At 34.5% G+C, this 22,509-nt stretch overlaps 3 protein-coding genes across 5 annotated transcripts; 2 read left to right on the forward strand and 1 right to left on the reverse strand.

The window, feature by feature from the left end:
- Window positions 1-8,439: 8,439 nt before the first annotated feature.
- Window positions 8,440-14,006, forward strand: LOC21400624 (ankyrin-3). The gene is made up of 4 exons (XM_010113307.2): window positions 8,440-8,967; window positions 10,778-11,056; window positions 11,453-11,590; window positions 12,374-14,006. Exons 1-4 carry the CDS (start codon window positions 8,668-8,670, stop codon window positions 13,907-13,909), a joined length of 2,253 nt encoding a protein of 750 aa, XP_010111609.1. The 5' UTR covers window positions 8,440-8,667; the 3' UTR covers window positions 13,910-14,006.
- Window positions 14,007-14,838: 832 nt separating this feature from the next.
- On the reverse strand, window positions 14,839-18,325 carry LOC21400625 (vacuolar protein sorting-associated protein 24 homolog 1). 3 transcript variants are annotated; one of them, XM_024175561.1, is made up of 7 exons: window positions 18,140-18,325; window positions 17,647-17,759; window positions 17,402-17,478; window positions 16,751-16,853; window positions 15,990-16,111; window positions 15,479-15,673; window positions 14,839-15,380 (listed from the first exon to the last, which is right to left on the reverse strand). In XM_024175561.1, exons 2-7 carry the CDS (start codon window positions 17,756-17,758, stop codon window positions 15,300-15,302), a joined length of 690 nt encoding a protein of 229 aa, XP_024031329.1. In that variant the 5' UTR covers window position 17,759; window positions 18,140-18,325; the 3' UTR covers window positions 14,839-15,299. The 3 variants fall into 3 exon arrangements, with proteins under 3 accessions (XP_024031329.1, XP_024031327.1, XP_024031328.1); XM_024175559.1 differs by having other exon boundaries at window positions 17,647-17,870; XM_024175560.1 differs by having other exon boundaries at window positions 17,647-17,873.
- A 1,104-nt stretch (window positions 18,326-19,429) lies between these two features.
- LOC21400626 (transcription termination factor MTERF5, chloroplastic) lies at window positions 19,430-22,113 on the forward strand. Its single transcript, XM_010113309.2, has 4 exons — window positions 19,430-19,634; window positions 20,047-20,096; window positions 20,249-20,464; window positions 20,681-22,113. The coding sequence occupies exons 1-4, from the start codon at window positions 19,561-19,563 to the stop codon at window positions 21,796-21,798; spliced, it is 1,458 nt and encodes a 485-aa protein (XP_010111611.1). The 5' UTR covers window positions 19,430-19,560; the 3' UTR covers window positions 21,799-22,113.
- The last annotated feature ends 396 nt before the right edge of the window (window positions 22,114-22,509 follow it).

Genomic DNA, 22,509 nt, shown 5'->3' on the forward strand with positions numbered 1-22,509 from the left:
CCCTGTACATTTTGTGTATATATAAATATTCTAAATAATAACGCTATATATGTATGCATAAATATCTTTGTACAAATTTTATATCGACCATGTAATACAATGCTATATAATACATGTATATATATAAATATATTTTAAATATAACTGTCATATAATATAATACTGTTTTTTGCTGCAACGCGCGGATCTCACGCTCGTATATATACTAAAGGAAAACCTAACAATGGCTTTACATTTTATCTTAAAAGACCGTTATTGTTATTTTTTGTTGAATGACATGACGGTTTTTAAGTTCATCTTAGTAGACAGTAGACACATGCACAGAGCCAGTGCATGCCCAATGGGACTTACACCCCAGTCAAATTTTTTTAGTTTTAAAAATTTTATACACATATTTGAGTAATATATAAGATCGATACAAATTAATCCCCACTAAAATCAATCTTATAGTCTCTATTCTCAAATACTATATATAACAATTATACACTCAATCTTATTTTGATTAAATTTTTTATTTATTTATTAGCTTATACCGAAAAGAATTTCGGACTTCATCACTGTGGAGAACATTAATATGGTAAGTTATGATGAATGCTTAACATTGGATTATTTATTGTTACGAAAACCCATTCCAAATATCATCATGATCAATCAAATTCTAAGCCAAACAAAGCGAATCATTTGCATAGAAACTTAAAACAAAGATAAAGTTTTCAAATCAAACAACTTCTATTGTTATTTGATTTGAAACATATGACCCGTTCCATTATCCCTTGCTTATAATATATATGTCCTTCGGCAAAAGCTAAAACAATATCAGGCAATAATGAATGCTAAACAATTGCTTACACTTTTCTCCAAACACAGCCAGTGGCTTAAGAAAAGGTAAATATACAATATTAGACAAGAAAATTAGATGCTCCCCTTTGATTATTCCACTTATCAGCATGTAGCCCGTTTGGTTCATGGATTAAAATCATTTTTGATTTACGTGTGTTTTTTGTAAGGGAAAATGCTGCAATGAACTATGAACCATGATTCGAATTAGAGAACGAATCCTCCAACCAAACGGGCTAATATCAGATTCGCGTCGGTTTGGGAACATTGAGACACAAGCAACTATTCTATAAACTGTGTTTGTTTAGATCTTGGCGACAAATATGCCTTTTAAACGACTCTTGCTTATTCCGTAGCTCTAAGTACTAGAAAAATGATCCAATAATAGAATTTGAATTGGGTCGCGCACCCATCCTAATAATACCAACCAGAGAAAAAAAAATCCCATTTGCTGAGGTCCACAAATAAAGAAAAAGTGACTAAAGAGTTGCTTGTGTTTGTTGGCAAAATTGAATGAACAACATTTGTTTAAATTCGAATGATTTATGATTCATGGTTTGGTGGGGCGGTTTTTGACCACTTAGTTCTTTTAAAGATGAAAATGATGTTGGAAATATTGATAAAGAAGCAAAAGAATTTTAGACTTTGAGATGTCACAATGGGTATCACTAGTCCCATTAGTGGACGGCAACTTCAATAAGCTTTCCACTAACAATACTGGGCCAATATTGTGAGGTGGTCCAGTTTCTAATGAGCCCACCGAGCATAAAATTTTAAGGGAAATAGTAGATAATACGTCAATATTAAAAGCTTAAGAAAGTATATAAGTCAATTTTTAGTTATAAAAATTAATAGGTCATAACTTATTAAGTTATGGTTTATAACCAGATAAGTTATGGATAAACTTATCAAGTTATAGTTCATAGCCAGACAAGTTATGGACAATTATTGACAATAACTTATCAAGTTATGGTTCATAACCAGACAAGTTATTGACGAAAATAGTAATTTGACCTATTTATTAACTTATGTAAACTATTGCCTATTAATTTTAATTCATCTCAAGTCTTGACCTATTTTTCTCTTTCTCCCAAATTTTAAAATGTGTATATGAATTGGACTTTTATATTTTATTCTTAATAAATATCTTTTTATTATTAGTATAATTATTTGACTAAAAAAATTATAAGCTAAGAATAAATAGTAAAAATTATGGCCTAATATATTTTTAAGTGGTATTTGTCAAGATTATTTTAAAATTTTAAAATGGCTTGTACGACATATTATAATTACCATTCAAAATTTAAACTCTACTTCCCAATAAAGCTCTCCGTGTGAGTACATGGTAGTTGGACAAGCTTCATTGACTCTTGTTATTTGAGGAACAACATCTTCGTACCTTTGATACTGAAACTCAGATTTGAGAGAAAAGCCTGCTTTTGTTTCAAGTCCAAAAGTTAAAATTAGGAGTACAAATTGAGGGCCCGTTTAGTTCGCTGATTCGAGTTTTTAATTTGAGTTAAAATGTGATGTTATGTGAGAGCTTTTTATTATAGTAAAAAAGTTAGATGTGACTGTTTCTGAGAGCTTTTTACTGTAGCAAAACTCAAATTCTAAACTCGAATCGGCGAAGTAAACGGGGCCTGAGAATTGTTCAACCATGTTTTTGTTCAGTGAGACGCCATCTCATAAATCTAATGGTCCGTTCATTTTCATAGGTTTTAATCATAATTCAAATTTTTTTAATACAATATTTTCTCTCAAAATTTTTAACTTAGTTGTATATCCGCTTAGTTCGCTGATTCGAGTTTTTAATTCGAGTTGAGATGTGATTTTATGTGAGAACTTTTTACTATAGTAAAAAAGTTAGATGTGACTGTTTCTGAGAGCTTTTTGCTGTAGCAAAACTCGAATTCTAAACTCGAATCGGTGAAATGAACGTGGTAAACTTTATTGCATTCTCATTGATCTTATTATAGCTTAAAATAAGTGCCAATTGTCCTTGGTACTCTGCAAATCTTCATGGATATAAACTGTGCTTAACTTTTATTTAATTTTCATTTAAAAGTCAATAAGGTGGATCAATTTATGCTAATTTCTCAGTACTTAGCAGACAATATTCAAGTTACTAAAACCATTTTACTTTCCCAACTTCATTGAATATATAATATATATGTTTTTTGTCTTGTGGCTCAAAAAATAGAACGGTGGTTCAGTTTACTATGAAAGGACAAGCTGAATGTATTTACATGGAAACCTTATTAATTGCACGTCGAAAATATACATCAAACCCGGCTAACTAAGTGGCAGTTCTCAGCCAAAACAATAAATTTAAAAAATTAAAAAATTAAAAAATTAAAAAATTAAGTGGCAGTTATCAGCTACTCCGATTGCCCTGCCATGCAACAATATTAACAAAAATTTAATGCTGCACAAGTATACATCCGTACGCACCTTCCACGAAATGAACATATTACTTTTTTTAAAAATTTCGCAAATTTTACTTTTGGCCATATAGAGATTGTGTGATTTGATCTGAGGAAGATATGCTAGGAATCGAAATTCCCAAGTTGTATATATATATATATATATATACACACACCTGCATTAAAACAATAAAATTCTAACCTTTGTTCCCATCACGTGCAGGGCCATACTACTATGCTTTGTAATGTCCCTCCAAAGAATTAGTACCAACTAGTGCCTCACGTTTTTCACGTATTTGGTAAATATTCTTAATTTGCTCGTCAACCGGACCCGCTGACCGTCTATTTTCTTCACTCCATTAAATGCTACCAATTTTGGATCGAATCACGCGGCTGAAATGGTTGCATATTTGGAGACATTGATCTCTATCCCCATCTATCTAACATTTAAAATATGCACTAGTTTAGTATGAGAATTGTTAAATAATTTTCAAATTCGTTCAAAGTTTTATATTGATCTAATGAAATGGTGCAGCAATCATGATGTCTCAGGAGCTCTTACCAGTTAATTGAACTTATGGTGCCGAATCCAAACTCATCTTTCAAGTAGAACTGGTTTAATGAGTCCAAAAATTTCTTCAAGACAAGTGAATAAAACACCAATGCTTTATTTAGCATAAGAGTTCCAAATCAAATTAGTACAATTTTTCTCTTGCCCTTGGCAAATGGCATGCTCTAGTCAAAGGTGATTTTAGTAAAGGCGCTTCTTCCTTTAGTTTAACTTCGTCCTTTTCAACTATCATCAATTCCTACGACATTTGTTGGATTCATTAGTGGGAAGCATCTCTTTGATGTAAAGCCAAAACCTTAAATTAATCAAATAATTATCTCAATAAAATACGCAGAGTAGAGAGAGATCATGCAGGCTTATCCATGACTGAAGATTCCAAGCAAAATTTCTGTTTGGTTTTGGTCACTTTCGTTTTGGACTATTAATGTCTCGTTCACTTCGCAGATTCGAGTTTTCAATTCGAGCTGAGATGTGACATTTTCAGAGAGTTTTTCACTGTAGCAGTAAAAGTTAAATGTGACATTTTCTGAGAACTTTTTACTGTAGAAACTTAAAACTGAAAACTCGAATCGGTGAAATAAATAATGCCTAATTAATTGACAGTCACGCAAGGGACTTCTGTTCTTTATGGCTTCTCCCTTCTCCAAATCAGAGTGAACGTGCCCTTTTCTCGGTCAAGCTGTGTAGATATATTACAAAACTGCTGTGACTTTATCCATGCTCATACGTACACATATATATACACATATATATTTGGTTGAACCTTATCCTAATATAATATATATATATATATTGCTAGATAGCTCCCATTAACACCTACCATTTTATTTAGAAAAAATAAAAAAATTATCTAATCTAGATATTTAAATACTTTTTTGTTAGTGTAATTATTTGATTAAAAAAATTATAAATGAAGAGAAAAATATAAAAATCTTAACTCATACACTTTTAAAAGGTATTTGTCAATATTACCCATTTATTTATTTCACACTTACACACTCATCACTAGGCTACCCCTAATGCTAAGGTCCGTTTGGTTCATACGTTTAAACCAATGATTCTTAATTTTGATATTTAAAATTTCAATTTTTTGTAAAAGAAAAATATCATAGCAAAATTAAAACTATGAATTTAAACACACAGGGTGCGTTTGGAACCCATTCCAAAATAATTTTATTTTTTGTATGAAAATAGAAATGAAAACGTTTTTAATCTCAAGTAGAAATCATTTATAAAAATGCGCTTGGTAGTTTTATTATGATATTGTTTTCAATATAAGAAAAAACATAAATATTGTTTGGTAATTCATTTGTATTGATCTCAACTATTCATAAATTATAACAACAATGTAAAGATCTGACATAAACAGAATTCAATCAATTCCTTAAAAAAAAAAAATTTCGATGGTTGCCTAAATCTCTCTATGTCTCCCACTTTGTTCTATCACTATCAAATTACTAAAAAAAGCTTTGAGGATGATTTTCATACTCATATTTGGCAATTCCCAGTGCAAGAACAATACCCAGGACAAGAAGACTCGCAAACCCAAAATCGACCACGGTCATGAATTTGTTTTATAGGCTATGGTGATCAAAATACCACCACCAGAAGGATTTTTCTTAACAAACTAATAAAAAAATAAAATTAAAAATCAAAACCTAGATTTGCACCACTATTTTTCTCTGTCAAGTCCACGCCACCCATGCTAGATCCGCACCCAACGGAGTCCATAGCTAGCCGCCGCGTTAGGCTCAGAAATCGTGACCGTCACCCTCGCCGTCATCATCGGTTGCAACTGTCCTATCGAGCCCATAACTCTGGCTATAAAATTCATCCCCCAATTTCTAGAACAAAGCAAAAGAAATCAAAATCAAATTAGCTGAACATGAAATTCATTGTAGAGGTTATGATTGTTCTTGAACAAGATCAATAAGATCTTAGAGAGAGAGATAAGGGGATCCAAATTGAGTATAGGAAAGGGAAAACGAAGAAGAGAATGGATAAGAGAACGGAGAAGAGGGCGAGAAGAGAACGAAGAAGAGGGAGAGAAGAGAACGGCGAGAGAAGTGAAAGTAACAAAAATTTCAGAGCCCGGAGACAGAAAGAAAATGGAGACGGAGAGAAAATAGAAACGATTTTAATTTGTTTTCAGTAATTCATCAGTTTTTGAGAAAAATACAAAAATATTTTTATTTTTAATTTTATTACAGTACTATCCCAAACACGTTTTTTCTTCTATTTTCCTTTTTTTTTTTGTTCTTCAAAAAACGTAAAAAAGGTTTCTAAAAACAGAAATAAACACGCCCATAAATTCATTGTCAACATATTGATATTGCAGGCTATAGCCTATATTATATTGAGCCTGCCACGATGAATTTCTTCTGCTCCCCCACGTGTGCGAAAATCCATCGAGTTGACGAGCCGAGCCAAGCCAAGCCATTATATGTCGGCTAACTGGCTAAGCATGGCTACCACCACCACAGGCCAACGATGATGATGTCTTCTTCCACTCAACTAATTGGGAAATAAAATATTTCAAGAAAAAAACATAAAAAATAGTGTGATGTACTGCTTCAAGTTCTAAGTGCTAAACTGTGTATGAACTATGAATTATATCAAATTAAAACCACTGTGAATCTAATAAACTTTACCCTTTTTGTTTGAAAGGAGAAATTTCATTAAGAATTAAAGAAATACAACCATTGACACAAATAGTCCCAAAACAAAAGAAAAAAACTTGACTAGTATCATCGATAAATTTAAATGAAACACTTAAAGAGTCAAAGCACGCCAAATATCAAGCACAACTAAAATATTATGTTTTTTAAGATTAACATATGAGGATTCGAAACTATACCATTTAGATTTTACTAATATCGTTTTTTTTACAGAATAACCTAGTTATGAGTTGGGAAAATTGAGGATGCAATTTTTGTAGTTTCTGTTCGATAAGGCCTCAGACGTATTTGCTTTGATTACCATATCTCAAAATGGGTCCCACTTGGATCTTAAATCTAGAAATCCACAGATCTTCTTCTAGACAAATATATAGATTGCATAATTAATAAATTTAATCCACCGTCAGTTCGTCGGAAGATATCAGAAGCTGCAAATTATGTGTTGTCTTTTTCAATGATTTTAATTTAATAATTCGATTAAGAGCAATCAGCGTTGCAGAGGATTTAAGACGTAGATAATTAATATTTTTCAGAAGCTACGAACGACATGTCATTTTCTACCCTTTTGCCTTAAATTGTATCGTTTGATGAAAATCAAAGGTCAAGATTCAAGAATGTTGCCACGTGGTCTGCGCACATCGTGAGCAACGGGTGAAGTCTCGTGTGACAGACAAAATGGTAGGTGATCCGTTATAAATAGACCTAAATTTACTATCTAATTTTTAGCGTTTTAATTAATATCTAATTAATTAAATTACGCTATATTATTTTATAATAAATATAAAAATAATAATAATTTAAAAAATAATTTAAATTTTTTACATAACATAACATAATTTAATTAAACATTAAAATTAAATAATAAATTTAAATCCATTAAATATAATTAAATATATATTTGTTGGTCAAAAAGTTGACTTAAGCAACTCATGTGGCAGAAGCGGTTGCTTGTTGAGTACTCGTATTGACTATGGGTCATGGACAGCATAACACCGGGATGAGTATCTATTATTATTATTATTTTCTTATTTTCCACTTTTTTTCCTTTCTAATTAGCAGTCTGAAAAGAAGGAGAAAGAGAGTAATCGTTCACTTTATATATTTAAATTTTTAATTTAAATTAAGATGTAATATTTTTAAAAAATTTTAAATTATAATAAAAAATAATTAGTTTTAATATTTTTTAAAAATTTAATTATAAAAATTTAAAATTATAAATTTAAATTAATAAAATAAACTAGTAGAAAAAAAGGTAAAAAGAAAGGTCTCTCACCGTAGTCAACGAATTTGACCATGGGATCTTCATCTTACCTTTTTTTTTTTTTTTTTTTTTTTTTTTTTTTTTTCTCTTTCTCCTAAACAAAAGCGGTTCTTCGTTGCCCCAATTCTTAATAATAGATGATAGATAGACGAGAAGATTAGTACTTATTTTGAGATGTTTTATAGATCAAAATTAAGTTAGATCTAATTAATTTTATTAATTTAAATTTAAAATTTTAATTTTATTACAATAAAAAATTTTAAAAAATAATCACATTTAATTTTTTACTACAATAAAATTTTTTTATATAAAATCACATATTAATTTAAATTAAAAATTAAACGGGCTTTACGATTCTATCTTTTCCTAATATCGTTGGCTGGCTGTTTGACGGATCTGATTTGGGATTACGTGCTAGATTAACGCTCCTGATATGGAATTAAAACCATCAAATCATACACTTTTAAAGCCGAACTACGAGTTCTGGGCCCACCTTAAAGCCTTTCAACGTTGCCGCCCATCCTCTAACCCAGACTCACAACACTATACACTCACATTGGTGCGTGGACCCCACGCCCGTAAAAAATATATATTAAAATAATACCAGTTCCATTGAAATCCATTTCTTTTCTTTTAACCACGGGTAAACCCGAGTTAAACCATCCCGATAAATTGCATCCCTTTTCTCTTCTCCGTCACTGGCGCTCACTTGTTTCAAGTTTCCTTCCCTTCCTTCCCTCGAGCTTCGCGTCCGTTTTAGAGAGAGAAAGTAGTTTAAAGTCAGAAGAAGCTATAGAGAGAAACGCATGCTTTCCTTCAACTGAAGCTGCAGCGAGAGCGAAAGAGAGAGAGGGAGAAAGCGCTACTACCGAAGCTCAAACTCTTCCCCGGAAAATGGTCGTCTTTTCCGGCAAGCAGGTTTTTCCAGTGGACTACGAGGCCGAGGTCTCGAAACTCCTTCTCGAAGCTTCTCTCTCGGGAGATCTGAAATCGGCGCTCGAGTGCATCGCTGATCCGTTTGTCGATGTCAACTTCGTCGACGCTGTGTGCCTCAAGACCAGGAAGACCGAGGTGGTGTTGGGCGGCGAATCGGAGAGCGAAGTTCGCGTCGACTACGAGGAGTTCAAAACTGATGTCACTGCTCTTTTCGTCGCTGTTCATACCGGAAATGTCTCTCTGGTGAAGAAATTACTGGTAATGCGTTTGAGCTCTGGTTTTAGTCTGTGTTTGTTCGGATCACTATTGGTGAAGTTGAGATTTGAACTGTTTCATTGACCTTGTTTATCCTCACTGATTTCAAAGTGCTTTTTTTTTTCTCAAAAAATTTGAAATATGCTGCTGTCGTTTTCTCTGCATATTGCTTTTCAGAACATAAGCTTGTCTTCTACTCATATTTACATTGCGCTTTTTCTATCCTTTATTTGTTTGTTTGTTTGTTTGTGTGAAAAGAGCTTTAAGAGCGTTTAGTTATCATTTTTGGTATGCGATTAAATGCTGCAATGCATTTTGAAGGTTTTGTTTTGTTTTTTTTTTGTTTTGTTTTGCTGTTTTGGAAGTGTTTTATGTGTGGTTTTCGAAATTCAAACGTTTATTAGTTCCCTTACTACCATAGTTCTTTATTCGTATTTCTTCGTCTGATTATTGACTATAGACGTTTGGTTTACAGTTTTAAAATCATGATTTAAAATTATTTTTAATTTATATATGTATTTTAAAAATATTATAATAAATAATAAATTATGATTTAAAATATAATACGAATTTTCATATTAAACCCGAGTATGACTCTCTTCCTTTTTCCTGTTTGGTTCCACGGAAAGGGATTTTAAGAAACTAATTTTGGATGAATAAAAAATTTCGAACTTTACTTTTTGAAGCGTAATAGACTCTGAAGTTTGAATTTTGCTTTTGGTCGATACTTCAGCCTTTTCTTTTGCTTAGTTACCGAGATTTGCTCGCATCAGCACGCTCAAACTGTTCAGATATTTTTTTCCTTTTTTGCTTTCTTTATTTATAAAATCCAATTGCAATCCTTGAATTCAAGAAATAAAGAAAGAAAAAAAAGAAATAGCTAAATAAAGAAAAAGCCCTGAAAAAGCAACCGAGGAATTTCATTCGAAAACTTACAGGTTTTTATTTTTGTTGTTATTCTTCGGGAATCGGGAATAAGTCCATTCCTTTGAATCTCAAGAGATTTACGTCTTCCTTGTGTTTTACTGTTTGGAATAAGTACGGAAGTGTCTCATTATCAGTTAGCTCACTTCCTCTCATTAGAGGCATTCCATAGTACCTTTAAATTATAATTAATTTCATATTGTTGGATTTGAATCCAAGTTCCTTTCCAACTGGTATTCGATACATAAAAACTGTGCCTTTTTCATATGAGCGGTGTGAGTGTAGTTTTACCCTGGTCCCTCTTATGTACTTACTAATTTTGTACTACAGTTTTTATTTTTTATTTTTTTTTATTTTAAAGCCAGAATAACATCGAATTTCTATGGGTTGCAAAATTGCAAATTCTAGAGGTATCTGCTCATCTTTAAACAGGAGAGATGAATTTCTGTAACTGTGGAATTCGTTTATTTTTGCAAAATTACATATTTACATGCATAAACGAATTCTTTTATTATTTTTTATTTTTAAAAGAATTCGCTCATGCATGTAAATATGTAATTTTGCAGGTTCTAGATCCTATATTCTAACATGCTAAAAAGAATTGATAAGATATTTATGGCATTCAATCGTGGAATAGCTGACATAACAAAAGTTTGTTTGGTGACCTGTTTCTAAATTATAAATAGACTATTCAACATGGTCTAGGAAACCCATTTCGACTTGTCTCCTATGTCGTTTTTAATGATTTTCTTTTACTTCCTATCATTTCAGCGTAACAATAAATCAAGATAATTACCGAGTAAAATTTTCTGTAATGGCCTGTGGGATTTTTGCAACCTACTAAGAATTTGGCATTTTTTTTTTTTTTTTTTTTTTATAAAAACGACAGAGCATTGGAGCTGACGTGAATCAGAAGCTATTCAGGGGCTTCGCGACAACAGCAGCAGTGAGGGAGGGCCACTATGAGATTCTTGAAATCCTACTAAAAGATGGGGCGTCTCAACCAGCTTGTGAGGAAGCTCTGCTGGAGGCAAGCTGTCATGGACGTGGTGCTAAGTTTGCTGAGCTGCTAATGGCTTCCGACTTAATCAGGCCCCATGTTGCTGTGCACGCTCTGGTCACAGCATGCTGTAGAGGGTTTGTCGATTTGGCGGACGCACTCATTAAGGTAAAACTTCCTATTTAGCGTTGCCCATATGGGCTGACTGTAGCCGCTAGTTTGGCCCCACTACAGAGGATGTCTTGTGCAAAACAGGATTAAGTTGACTGTTGATCATTTTGTGATTGGTTTTGGTGTTTTTGGATGAGTAATTCTGTGCAGAGTAAAAATATAAAAATGAAAACTAAACGCTTATCACCATTCATTTTATTTGGACGTCAAGTTAGGTAACTATCTTTATAGTTGCTACTGTTTGCAGGTGGGATGTTTAAAATGTTTTAAGAGTTTTTTTTTGTTTAGAACTTTAACGTTTCCTGGTCTTGCGCTCAACTTACTCTGGTTGACTCTCAGGAAATTCATTCTTACTTCTTACTGACTTACTGTTGAATCTTTGTTTAATCTCAGTGTGGTGCAGATGCAAGTGCTACAGACAGGGTGTTGCTCCAATCATCTAGACCTTCATTGCACGCAAATGTCGACTGTACTGCACTAGTTGCCGCTGTTGTTAGTAGGCAGATCTCCGTTGTTCGTTTGCTGCTACAGGTGAACAAATTATTGTGTGAAATTATTGTGAGAAATAATACATCATTATCATTTATCACATATGGACGAGTTCGTGGGGTCTTTATTTCCTCTATATTTGCCTATTCTTTTTGATAGAAATATTCGTCAGTTTCCATTAAAAAAAAAAAAATAGAGGAAATATTCGCCTGTTCTAGTCTTGTCCTGAGTAATGTACTTTTACGGAATAGTCCTGTAGCATTGGAGTACCTTTTTTTTTTTTTTTGGTTTGTTTTTGTTTTGCTTAACTTACTTTTTGCTAATTCCTTTAACTCATGGTATTAATCGACTCTTTTTGGTTTGTTTTTGTTTTGCTTAACTCATAGTACTTTTTGCTAATTCCTTTAACTCATGGTATTAATCGACTCATTTAGAAGATACGAGTCATATGACTGTGACCCATTACCCTATGACCTCGCACCGTCAAGTGAAGGGTTCTTTTTTTCTTTTTCTTTTTTTTAAATTGATATAATAGCTGATTAGCTTCTGTTTCGAGTACACGTATATCTGACACGCGACAAACGGATAGTCTTCGATGTATGCAATAACTTTGACAGCTGGATATCTGCCATGGGATTAACCCAATGGTGCAGTTCTATGGTTGCATGAAATCTGCATTAAAAATGTGTCATAATCTTTATTATTTTAAGGTTTTTCATTAGGCAGACTCAATACCGTCGGTAGTAAATTTACTCTTATTTCTCTTTTAAAGGCACGTGACTGAAAATCTTATATTTGTTTCCTCTCCCAAAATGGAAAAAACAGGCTGGTGCCAGGACAGACATCAAAGTGAAGCTAGGAGCATGGTCTTGGGACACCAGCACAGGAGAAGAGTGTCGTGTAGGTGCTGGACTTGCAGAGCCTTATCCCATCACCTGGTGCGCAGTGGAATATTTTGAAAGCAGTGGTGCCATTTTGCGAATGCTCCTGCAACAACTCTCCCTCCATAGCCCTCATTGTGGAAGGACCCTTTTGCACCATGCGATCCTTTGTGGGAATGCAGGAGCTGTGAGCCATCTCTTAAGTTGTGGGGCCGACGTAGAATCGCCAGTTAAAACAACTGGAGGAACCATGTTTCGTCCAATACACATGGCTGGTCGTCTTGGGTATTCTGCAATCCTTCAGTGCCTGATTGACTTTGGTTGTGATATAAACTCCAAGACTGATATTGGTGACACTGCTTTGATGATTTGTGCAAGATATAAGCAAGACGATTGTCTCAGGGTATTGGCCATGGCTGGTGCTGATTTTGGATTGATTAATGCCGATGGTCAATCTGTGAGTTCGATTTCTGGGTCAAATATGTGGTTTTTTGGTTTTCAACTGGCAGTGGTAGATGTGATAAAAGCTGGAAAGTTGCCAAGATCGAGCAATCTCTCGGTGTTCTCTCCTTTAATCTCTGTGGCTCAAGCTGGTGATACAGAGGCCTTGAAAGCTCTTATGAGTTGGGAAGGATTTAACGTGGATTATCAGGATGATAATGGTTTCTCGGCAGTCATGATCACTGCATTGAAGGGTCATGTTGAAGCGTTCCGCTTGTTGGTATATGCAGGGGCAGATGTAAAGTTGGCTAATGAATCTGGTGAAACTGCAATTACTCTTTCGGAATCAAACCAGAATCGCGATCTTTTCGAGAAAGTAATGCTCGAGTTTGCACTTGAAAAGGGCAACGGGAATGCCGGAGGGTTCTATGCTTTGCATTATGCGGCTCGTCAAGGGGATTCGGATGCGGTAAAACTATTAACAGGTTGGGGTTATGATGTAAATGTTCCCGATGGGGATGGTTACACTCCACTCATGTTGGCAGCGCGGGAAGGCCATAGTACCATATGTCAACTATTGATCTCTCATGGGGCCAACATCAAGTTTAAGAATGAAAGAGATGAAACGGCGTTGTCCCTTGCTAGGAAAAATGGCGGGAAGGAAAATGAAGCAGAGTGTATATTGTTGGACGAACTGGCTCGCAACTTGGTAATAGGTGGTGGCCGTGTCCAGAAGCACACAAAGGGAGGGAAGGGGAGCCCTCATGCGAAAGAGATCAGAATGGTGGGCGACACTGGTATATTGCATTGGGGGAAGTCGAGTCGGAGAAATGTGATATGCCGAGATGCAGCCCTGGGGCCAAGCCAGGCATTCCGCAGGAATAGAAAGACTAAGGGTGATGCCGATCAACCCGGACTGTTTAGGATAGTGACAAACAAGAACCAGGAGGTGCATTTTGTGTGTGAAGGTGGGCGTGAAGCTGCAGAGCTGTGGGTGAGTGGTATCAAGCTTGTGACGAAAGAGGCAGTTTTTGGATAAGAAATGAACGATGATGTATAGTCAGTTTAGATTATTAGAGGAATACTCCACCTCGAAGTACTGAATTTTTTTTATGTTCAGTGTAAATCTTTTGATCCGTAGTAGTTTTGTAAATCTTCTTGTTACTTAACGGGAAAGCTAAGTAGAAGGTATCTTAACTCATAGCACAACGTGGGTTAATCCAAATACCCTTCACTAAAACCGTTCAAAGCTATAAGTAGCCAAAAACAAAAACTACCCAAGTACATGAAATTTATAGGATTTAAAAGAGCATTTTAATTGTTAACGTTGTGAAATGAAACATCCATCAGCGAAAGACGGCGTTGCTGTGATAGGCTGAAGACCACATGGGGAATTACATGAGACAATATTAGAGTGCTATGAGCCTTAACTATGTTTACCTTCCGCAAAGAAAGGTTTATATCTCTTTATCTTTCTTAGCTCACTTTACCTTGACACCAATCACCAATTAGTAATTTAGTAAATGATTATTACCAGGAAAAAAAAAAAAAAAAAAAGAACCCACATCTCAGGTTAAACAGTTGAAAGCAGTTGAAAACATGTCTCTTAAAGAGCCAACAAATATTATAGTATGTCTTTTAAATAACTAAGAACTCCTTATAATATTAGTTTAAAAAAGAAGAAGAAAGTAAGATGAAAACAATTAATAAACAAAGTAAAGAGAATTGCATTAATTTTAAAAAAGAAAATATAACATTAATAATTGAAAAGGATTATATTATTTTACTTTGGTTCAAGGGGTTTCCGTTTCTACTTTTACTTTGGTTCAGCTGTAGCAGTTACACGATTTACATCGTCCATGGCTTCCCATCACAAGACTACTAAGGATGTTGAAAACTTACGCTTCATCTGACGCTTGCATGACCTAATGAAACCAAACTCACATCACATCTCACGGTGGACCCAAATTTCATGATAAAATGGCGACTAGTTTTTTATGCAAGCACCCACTCAATATGTCATGCTTGTAAACCTAAATACATCTTATGGGCTTTTTAGGAATTTAGCCAACTTTATCCAAGGTAAAACAGAAAGTAAAAGTAACAAGGCAACAAGAGTGCCACAGTATCTCCATGTTGGTATTGTAGCCATAAATTACATATAGACACAAGATGTGATTTGCACTTTAGTACACAAATTATTGCCAAGTTAAGAACTAATCACACAGCTTATGATATACAGTAGATGATCCTTCCAAGTTCTCTGTCAGTGGTAAATGCCTAAATGGCGTCTCATTTGGTGCAAACTCATAATGGCCAAGAGACTATATTGAAGTGAATAGCTGATAACTCATAATGGCCAAGAGACTATATTGAAGTGAATAGCTGATAATCCCAATAAAATGCTAGACTGGGGTTTGAACTCCGACCTATGACCTGACCTTAGCAAGCCGAGCTCTTATTTCTTCCATTTCGTCCTCATCATCAACACCCTCAGCTATCAGCTCCTCCTGCGGATGAAGCAAAAATACATTATGTTCTTTAGCTATCATCATGACCCAAAATTAGTAAAACTGAAAACGTTAGATGACAGTAGTATTGCACGTACCTCATGGCTAGCTTGTGATGCCACCGCAGGTTGTTTCAGCTTCTCCTTCCTTACAGCTTCCGGAAGCTGTGCAGAAGTCTCACCAGCTATAGCAGTCAAAACCTTGTCAACCTCCTCTTCTATCTCCTCCTCTATATCCTCTGAGTCTAGTGCTGTGTCAACAGCATCATTCACCATCTCCTCAATTACCCCAGCCTGCAAAACCAGATATATAACGAGTGCTTTAGTAGAGAACTCAATGAGTGAATGGGGTTTACTAAAATCGTAGAGGACACGTAAGAAAGTGGATTAAAGCCAATAATGGAAAATTGGCAAGAACATAAGCGGTTAGATATTAGTTTTAGTCGGGAAAAGTTCTTGGATAAAGGACAAATATGTTTCCTTTAAATTGTAATAGTATTTACACGGTGATATGACTACCCAATTTCAGGATTACAATAGCATGAAAAGTCTATTATCCAAACGGACTTATGTCGTTTCCCAGCTAAATGAAACATAAATAACAAAATACCTTAGTCATTTCCTTGCTGAACTCTTGCATCGTAGCTGCCACCTCCGGAGCCTTCATGAGATTGTTGACAAGCTTCATAACCTCAGAACTCTTGGATAAATGGCCCACAGTACGGGCAATTGCTGCAGAATCAAATATATTACATTCAGACAGAGAGAAAATGGTGTACAGCTAAACCTAACCATGGACGAGCATTTTTTATGGTGGAAGACAGAAATATAGAGTAACTTATTTGTAATCCTAGTTAATGAACCTCATAGAGTATAAGAGAGCAATATACTAAAAGAATATCTAGCTCTTTCTCAACCATTTAGCTAATCAAAGTTAGGCCAGTGCAGAAATTCAGATATAGGTCAAACCAAAATTCAGACTGCACGCTTAAAATACCAAAAAGCTAAACAAAAATTGCAGAAAACATAACTACTCCAGTATGCAAATTACGTGATACTGTATGCACACAGCTGGCTATGATAGGAGGCACATCAAAGGCAAGAAAAGCTAATAGCCAAAATTACTCAATAATTTCCACAAGACTGAAAAAGAAAACGAAGAGGAAAAACTACTAGCCTAAATTATAATGAATATACTAGGAAACATTTAATGGTTAACTATATATTTCAAGGAAACGGAATAGAATGCAAGTAATAGTAAGCAACTACAGATACCCAGAGATAAATAGCTGAGAATTTACAAGTAGCAATTCCATCAGCAATATAACCTAAACACACATAATTTGAACATTATAATTAGAAATCTCATACCAACACTTTCCCCAAGGTGCATTGATATTGAATTCATTTGTGCTTTATTTTCGTGAAGACGGTTCACTGTTTTCTTAGATCTCACAAGTTCTTTTGCAAGTGCCTGAAATGATAAAGGGAGAAGGAATTTCTGATGCATACAACCAAACATCACCAAATAAACTATAGAATGCAAGGCCAGACTTTATGACATTGAAATCAAAAGCAATTCAAATGTTCGGATTAATGCGGTGGTGATAGAATAGTGATAAAAGAAGGGGAAAAAAAAATGACACCAGTCGAAATCAATTTAGCGGCCACCTGACTTGCTCTTCTAACGGTACAAGCATAGATGTTAAACTACATTTTCATATTCATTCAAACTATTTTATATATTATTATCAGAAAAAGAAATAACACCTTACTAACTTGAAACCGTACATTTGAACAATGTGGTGTCAATCGCACTCCCACCTCCTATCTACGTATGAATTTTGCATGATTTACTTCCTCTTGAGTAACCCAATACCAAAATAGCTAGAAATTTTACTATTGTATCCATTTGGTCGAATAATGGGTGTATAAGATACATCTTTTTCTTACTCTACTCATCAATCTGAACAGCTCAATATATGAAGCCATACAATTAACAAGAGTTTTGTAATTCGGTACCTTGGCAGAAACCATGTCGTTTCTCTTGGCAGCCTCTCTGATAGCTTTCTGCACATTCTTCTCTTCTTTTTCAATATCTAGAGAAAACCCATTACCCAAAACGACAAAACATACATACCCATCAATCCAAATTCAATAGACGATCAAATCTAAAAAAATTACAATTAAATTAAGAAAAAAGAGGCCAAAACATAAATGGGGTTGACTAGGAAAAGCACAAGAATCACATAAAAGATTGATTTTACCTCTGATTTGGCGTTCAATATTACGACACTCTTGACGAAGTTTACGTTGCCAATCTCTCAATTGTTGCTGTGGGTTTGGCTTCGGCTTCAGTATATTCATCACCTTCTCCATCCTTTTTTTAAAAAAAAAAAATTTGCTTATTGTGGGAACGGAAGGTTGTATTAGATCGAGATGGATTCAAGTCTGCGTTCCCTTCTATAGAAGGATAGCATTTAACGAAACGCTGCTGTACGAAAATCAGATTCCCAAAAAGGAAAATGGAGAGACAAAAATATCATATTCGTCAGTAAAATCGTCCACTAGTTTTTGCGAGACGCGAATCCGAAAAAACAAAAAATAAATTAAGAGAAAAATTCAACCTATTGATTAGCAAAATCATGGAAGCCCCTCTTTTTGGGGGGTTTTTTTTTTAAGGAGTAAAAGAGATACAATCTTGAGTAAATAACACAAAATAAAAAATAAAAAAATAGAAGAAGAGGGAGAAGCACAAACCTGGAACAAATGAAAACAGATCAGACCGAGAACGCCAGGGAGCTGAAATTCTGAAGGAAACTGTTGAGATGAGAGTTGATCGCAATCAAGGAGACTTGACTGCAACTCTGAGGAGAGATTCTTGCGAAGTGGGAGAGAGGAGTTGAAAGGGGAAAGGAGGTTTTTTTTTTTTTCTTATGTTTTTTATATTGGTTAAAGTTTTGTAAAAATGATTGTATTCGTGGAGCGTTTAGTTTATAGATTAGAACTATTAGATTAAAATTATTTTTAATTTATATATATTTTTTATGAGAAAAAATATTATAGTAAATAATGAACTATTATTTGAATCAGAGTGGTAGAGTCAGTAATATGGGTTACGATTCGAAAACGATACGAATTTTACGGGTTAAGATTAAGAAAAAAGAAGTTTGGGTTAGAATTGAGTCGACTTAAAATTGACACGAAAAACACGGGTCAATTTTAGGTTGAACCCGCCTAACCCGAACACGACATGAAACTCATAAAAAACTAAAAAATACATATATTTTTCATTACATATTTTTTATTTTATTATGAACTTGTGATATCATGATAGTTATACTCAAAATCTAATACTATTATTTGCATAATTTCAATGGATGTTATTATATTTTAGTGTGCTATGAATTTTAAGTTATTTCTAATATGCTCTTTCGTGTCAATTTCAAATTCATGGGTCAATTTCATGTCATGAGTCATTTTCGTGTCAACTCATAAAGTGGTCGTGTCGCGTTCGTGTTGCGGTTTTTAAAAAATTTCATGTCACGAGTCGTGTTCGGGTTGACTGCAAATTAAAAAGAAATGATCAAAACACGACACGAATACGACACGTGACACGAATTGCCATCCATACCATTTAGTTCGTTGATTTGAGTTTTCAATTCAAGTTGAGATGTGATTTTATGTGAGAACTTTTTATTGTAACAAAAAGATTAAATGTGACTGTTTATGAGAGTTTTTTACTGCAATAAAACTTGAATCAATAAAATAAACGGATCCTTAATGATCAATCATTAATTAATTTAAATAGTCAATTACTGAGTGATTTAAATTTATTATTAATTAATTGTAATTCTATGGACTCATTTAAATAAAATGATTATTTTCATAAAATAAAAAAAATTCAGTCATTTATGAAAAGAGATGATTAAAAAGACCACACTTGCCCTTTTTTTAGCCCAAAACGGTGCGTACAGACATGTTCAATACATCACCTTGATATATGTAGGATAGGATGTACATGTAGTCATGTATAGATGTATAGATTGATAATATCTTGCCATATCCAAAGAGGCAAACACCAGGAATTCCCACTCCAGTTTCAAAGCCCTTCTCTCTGACAATATATTTTTTTTATACAAATTTTTCCCTCTTTATGGGCATTTGGAACTAAGCTGAGAATGAGGGGTCTCTGTGCAATCCGCTCTCCCACGTTCGCGCCCCTGCCAAGAGGAAGTTTTTTCAGCCCCTCAAGGTGATTACTCCTCTGTGTGTGTGTGTGTGTGTGTGTGTGTGTGTGTATATATGTTTAGATGTGTGTGTGTATTATACACACACACACACACACAAACAGGATGATATATAAGACCCACAGGATGATTCACATAGATTATGATGTCTTTGTGCACATTTGGAAAAATTCTCATATGGGTTTTTGCTACAAGTTAGTAAATATGCTAGAGGTGAGCATTGTAAGTGGATTTTTGTGTGATGATAATACCAGTTTAAGGATTATAAGGATTTGCGTTTTGAAAGTTGAAGGAAGCGTCCCACTTGTGAAAAAAAAAACTAGTTGGTTCAACTCTTTTTCTCCATTTTTGTTTATGGTCAATTTTCTATGTTTGTTTAGTTGAACAAACTATAAATGCTCTTTCATTTTCTTCCAGGAATCAAATAGCTTTCACTAGGAAATTCTTCAATTGTCGAGCAAAATTTGGTGAGTATTTTTGAAAACATCTCTTGTTTAGTTGTTTTCTTGGTATTCCTTCATCCGTATTAGAGCAAATTCACTCATTTATATATTAGCAAGCACTTTCTGTGGAGAATGTTAATCAATAACCAAGTTTTGTTCTTGATATTCTTCCACAGCTGAGTCTGGGGTAGAGGGTTCATTTAGCTTAAAAGTGATACCTTCGAATCTTTTAGCAGCGGAAAGAGAAGAAGCCAAAGCTGTTTTAATCTTGTTCTTGAAGAAACATGGTTTGGGTCATGCCGTTGCTGCTAGAACCATCAACAAGTCAGACTCTTTTATTGACCATTTAGTCTCAAGGCTCCATTCTGTTCATAAATCTCGTTATCTAGTAGGTCCGATTTTAACGCTTTATCACATTCTGTTAACAAATTTCGTTATCTAGTAGGTTCGATTTCAATGCCTATATACTTCTCTTTAATCATCAAATTCTGTTTATGTAGTAGATTCGATTTCAACATGTTACTATTTTCTCTTTGGGCGTAGCTTAAATTGTTATTGCTATCCCTTGATTTGGTTCTCTCCTGATTAAATTTCCATCGACATTGAAGGACGAGAGTTAACAACTCTTGAGATCAGGGATGCTCTTATTCCTTGCCTCGAGACCCTTCGCGAGGAGTATGGAAATCTTCTAGTGGATGTAGTTGAAAGCTTTCCAAACCCACCCATTAAAGAACAAGCAGTTGCACCAATAGTTCCCCCATCAGTAGTTCCTGCACCGGATTCACCACTTGCGAGTAATAAGAAGCTAAAGGCTATATCTCGAGTTAGTGAGATAGACCCGGATGGGAAGCTTCAACCTAAAATTCTCTACCTCCAAGAGCTTGGCATGGATCTTGATCAGATTAAAGGAATTGTGCGGAGATTCCCTTCTTTTGCGTACTATAACTTGGATGGGAAAATAAAGCCAGTGGTTGAGTTTCTTCTTGATCTTGGTGTGCAAAAATCACAGATTCCTACCATCCTCAACAAAAGGCCTCAGTTATGTGGAATCAGTCTCCATGGTAATATTATCCCCACCATGACATTCTTAGAAAACTTGGGGGTGGACAAGACACAATGGGCGAAAGTGATATACCGCTTTCCGGCCCTCCTCACTTATAGCAGGCAAAAGATGAAGGCTTCCGTAGATTTTCTTTATGACCTCGGCCTGTCACCGGAGAGTGTGGGTAAGGTCTTGACACGATGGCCAAACATTACAAGTTATAATGTGGAGGACAAATTGCAGCCAACTGCTGATTACTTCCACTCGTTAGGAGTTAATGTTTCTGTTCTCATTCTTCGAGCTCCACAAACTTTTGGTCTTAGTATCGAGGCTAATTTGAAGCCGGTGACAGAATTTTTCTTGGAGAGGGGATACAGCAGGGAGGAAGTTGGGACCATGGTCTCAAGATATGGAGCCTTGTACACTTTCAGCCTGACAAACAACTTGATACCAAAATGGGAGTTTTTCTTGACCCTGGACTATTCAAAATCAGAGCTTGTCAAGTTCCCTCAATATTTTGGTTACAGCTTGGAAGAAAGGATTAAGCCAAGATATGCAGTCATGGAGCAATGTGGGGTGACCCTGCTATTGAACCAGCTATTGTCATTGTCGGGTCCTAACTTTGATAAGGCTTTGAAGGCGAAAATGAAGAAGCTACTTCCCAGCAAGCATCAAAATTCATAGCAGCCTCTGAGGAGCGAGAAGTTTATGCCGCTAGCACCACAAATCGGACTTAATACATGATGGAGCACTGTAGGAGTATGGTTGGCAAGGCCGAACCTAAAATGACCGCATTTTTCTTCAAGAGATAGAGCAATATTTCTTGTTCCTGAGTCTTATCTTCTGAATATGTTATGCTATTAACATCTGTAATATTTCTTGTTCCTGAGTCTATCTTCTGAATATGTTATGCTATTAACATCTGTATATGCAAAGTTTTGAGCTAATTGAGCTGCTCTAAGTACTTGAGTTGTATGGTACCGGTGACAGTCACAGAGCAAGGCATTTTTTTACTGTCGGTGTTCCTTATCCTTTCTCTCACATTTCTTTTTCTTTTCAATTTTTTAATCCCCTCAAATTGAACAAATATCCACCGAGTCTCTTATGAGAAAAAAATATTATAAAAAATTTAAAATTATAATTCAAAATTAAAAATGAATTTGTGTTTAGTATGAGAATTTGTGTTATAATTTAAATCATAATTTATATTTTTTTATAGTATTTTTTCTTAAAAATATACACATAAATTGATAATAATTATAAATTATGATTTTAAATCTGTGAATTAAACGTAAAATAAATATCTCATTCATAAAATCGGGTATTATTTTGGAATTTACCTTACAAAGTAAGAAAGAAAAAACACTTTTTTTAATTGTACTTATTTTTATTTTT

This window comes from Morus notabilis, unplaced genomic scaffold, assembly GCF_000414095.1.
Source record: "Morus notabilis unplaced genomic scaffold, ASM41409v2 Scaffold168, whole genome shotgun sequence".
NCBI classification, from domain to species: Eukaryota; Viridiplantae; Streptophyta; class Magnoliopsida; order Rosales; family Moraceae; genus Morus; species Morus notabilis.

What these genes read in the sequence shown, in the direction of transcription:
- LOC21400625 (XM_024175561.1), bottom strand. Translation starts at nt 17,758, where the DNA reads ATGGAGAAGGTGATGAATATACTGAAGCCGAAGCCAAACCCACAGCAA. An exon ending in TATTGAACGCCAAATCAGAG is followed by an intron (nt 17,479 to 17,646) that starts GTAAAATCAATC and finishes GGTTTTCTCTAG; the next exon opens with ATATTGAAAAAGAAGAGAAG. An exon ending in TCAGCAAGGAAATGACTAAG is followed by an intron (nt 15,674 to 15,989) that starts GTATTTTGTTAT and finishes CTGGTTTTGCAG; the next exon opens with GCTGGGGTAATTGAGGAGAT.
- LOC21400626 (XM_010113309.2), top strand. Translation starts at nt 19,561, where the DNA reads ATGAGGGGTCTCTGTGCAATCCGCTCTCCCACGTTCGCGCCCCTGCCA. An exon ending in AGTTTTTTCAGCCCCTCAAG is followed by an intron (nt 19,635 to 20,046) that starts GTGATTACTCCT and finishes ATTTTCTTCCAG; the next exon opens with GAATCAAATAGCTTTCACTA. An exon ending in TAAATCTCGTTATCTAGTAG is followed by an intron (nt 20,465 to 20,680) that starts GTCCGATTTTAA and finishes TCGACATTGAAG; the next exon opens with GACGAGAGTTAACAACTCTT.
- LOC21400624 (XM_010113307.2), top strand. Translation starts at nt 8,668, where the DNA reads ATGGTCGTCTTTTCCGGCAAGCAGGTTTTTCCAGTGGACTACGAGGCC. An exon ending in TGGCGGACGCACTCATTAAG is followed by an intron (nt 11,057 to 11,452) that starts GTAAAACTTCCT and finishes GTTTAATCTCAG; the next exon opens with TGTGGTGCAGATGCAAGTGC. An exon ending in TTGTTCGTTTGCTGCTACAG is followed by an intron (nt 11,591 to 12,373) that starts GTGAACAAATTA and finishes TGGAAAAAACAG; the next exon opens with GCTGGTGCCAGGACAGACAT.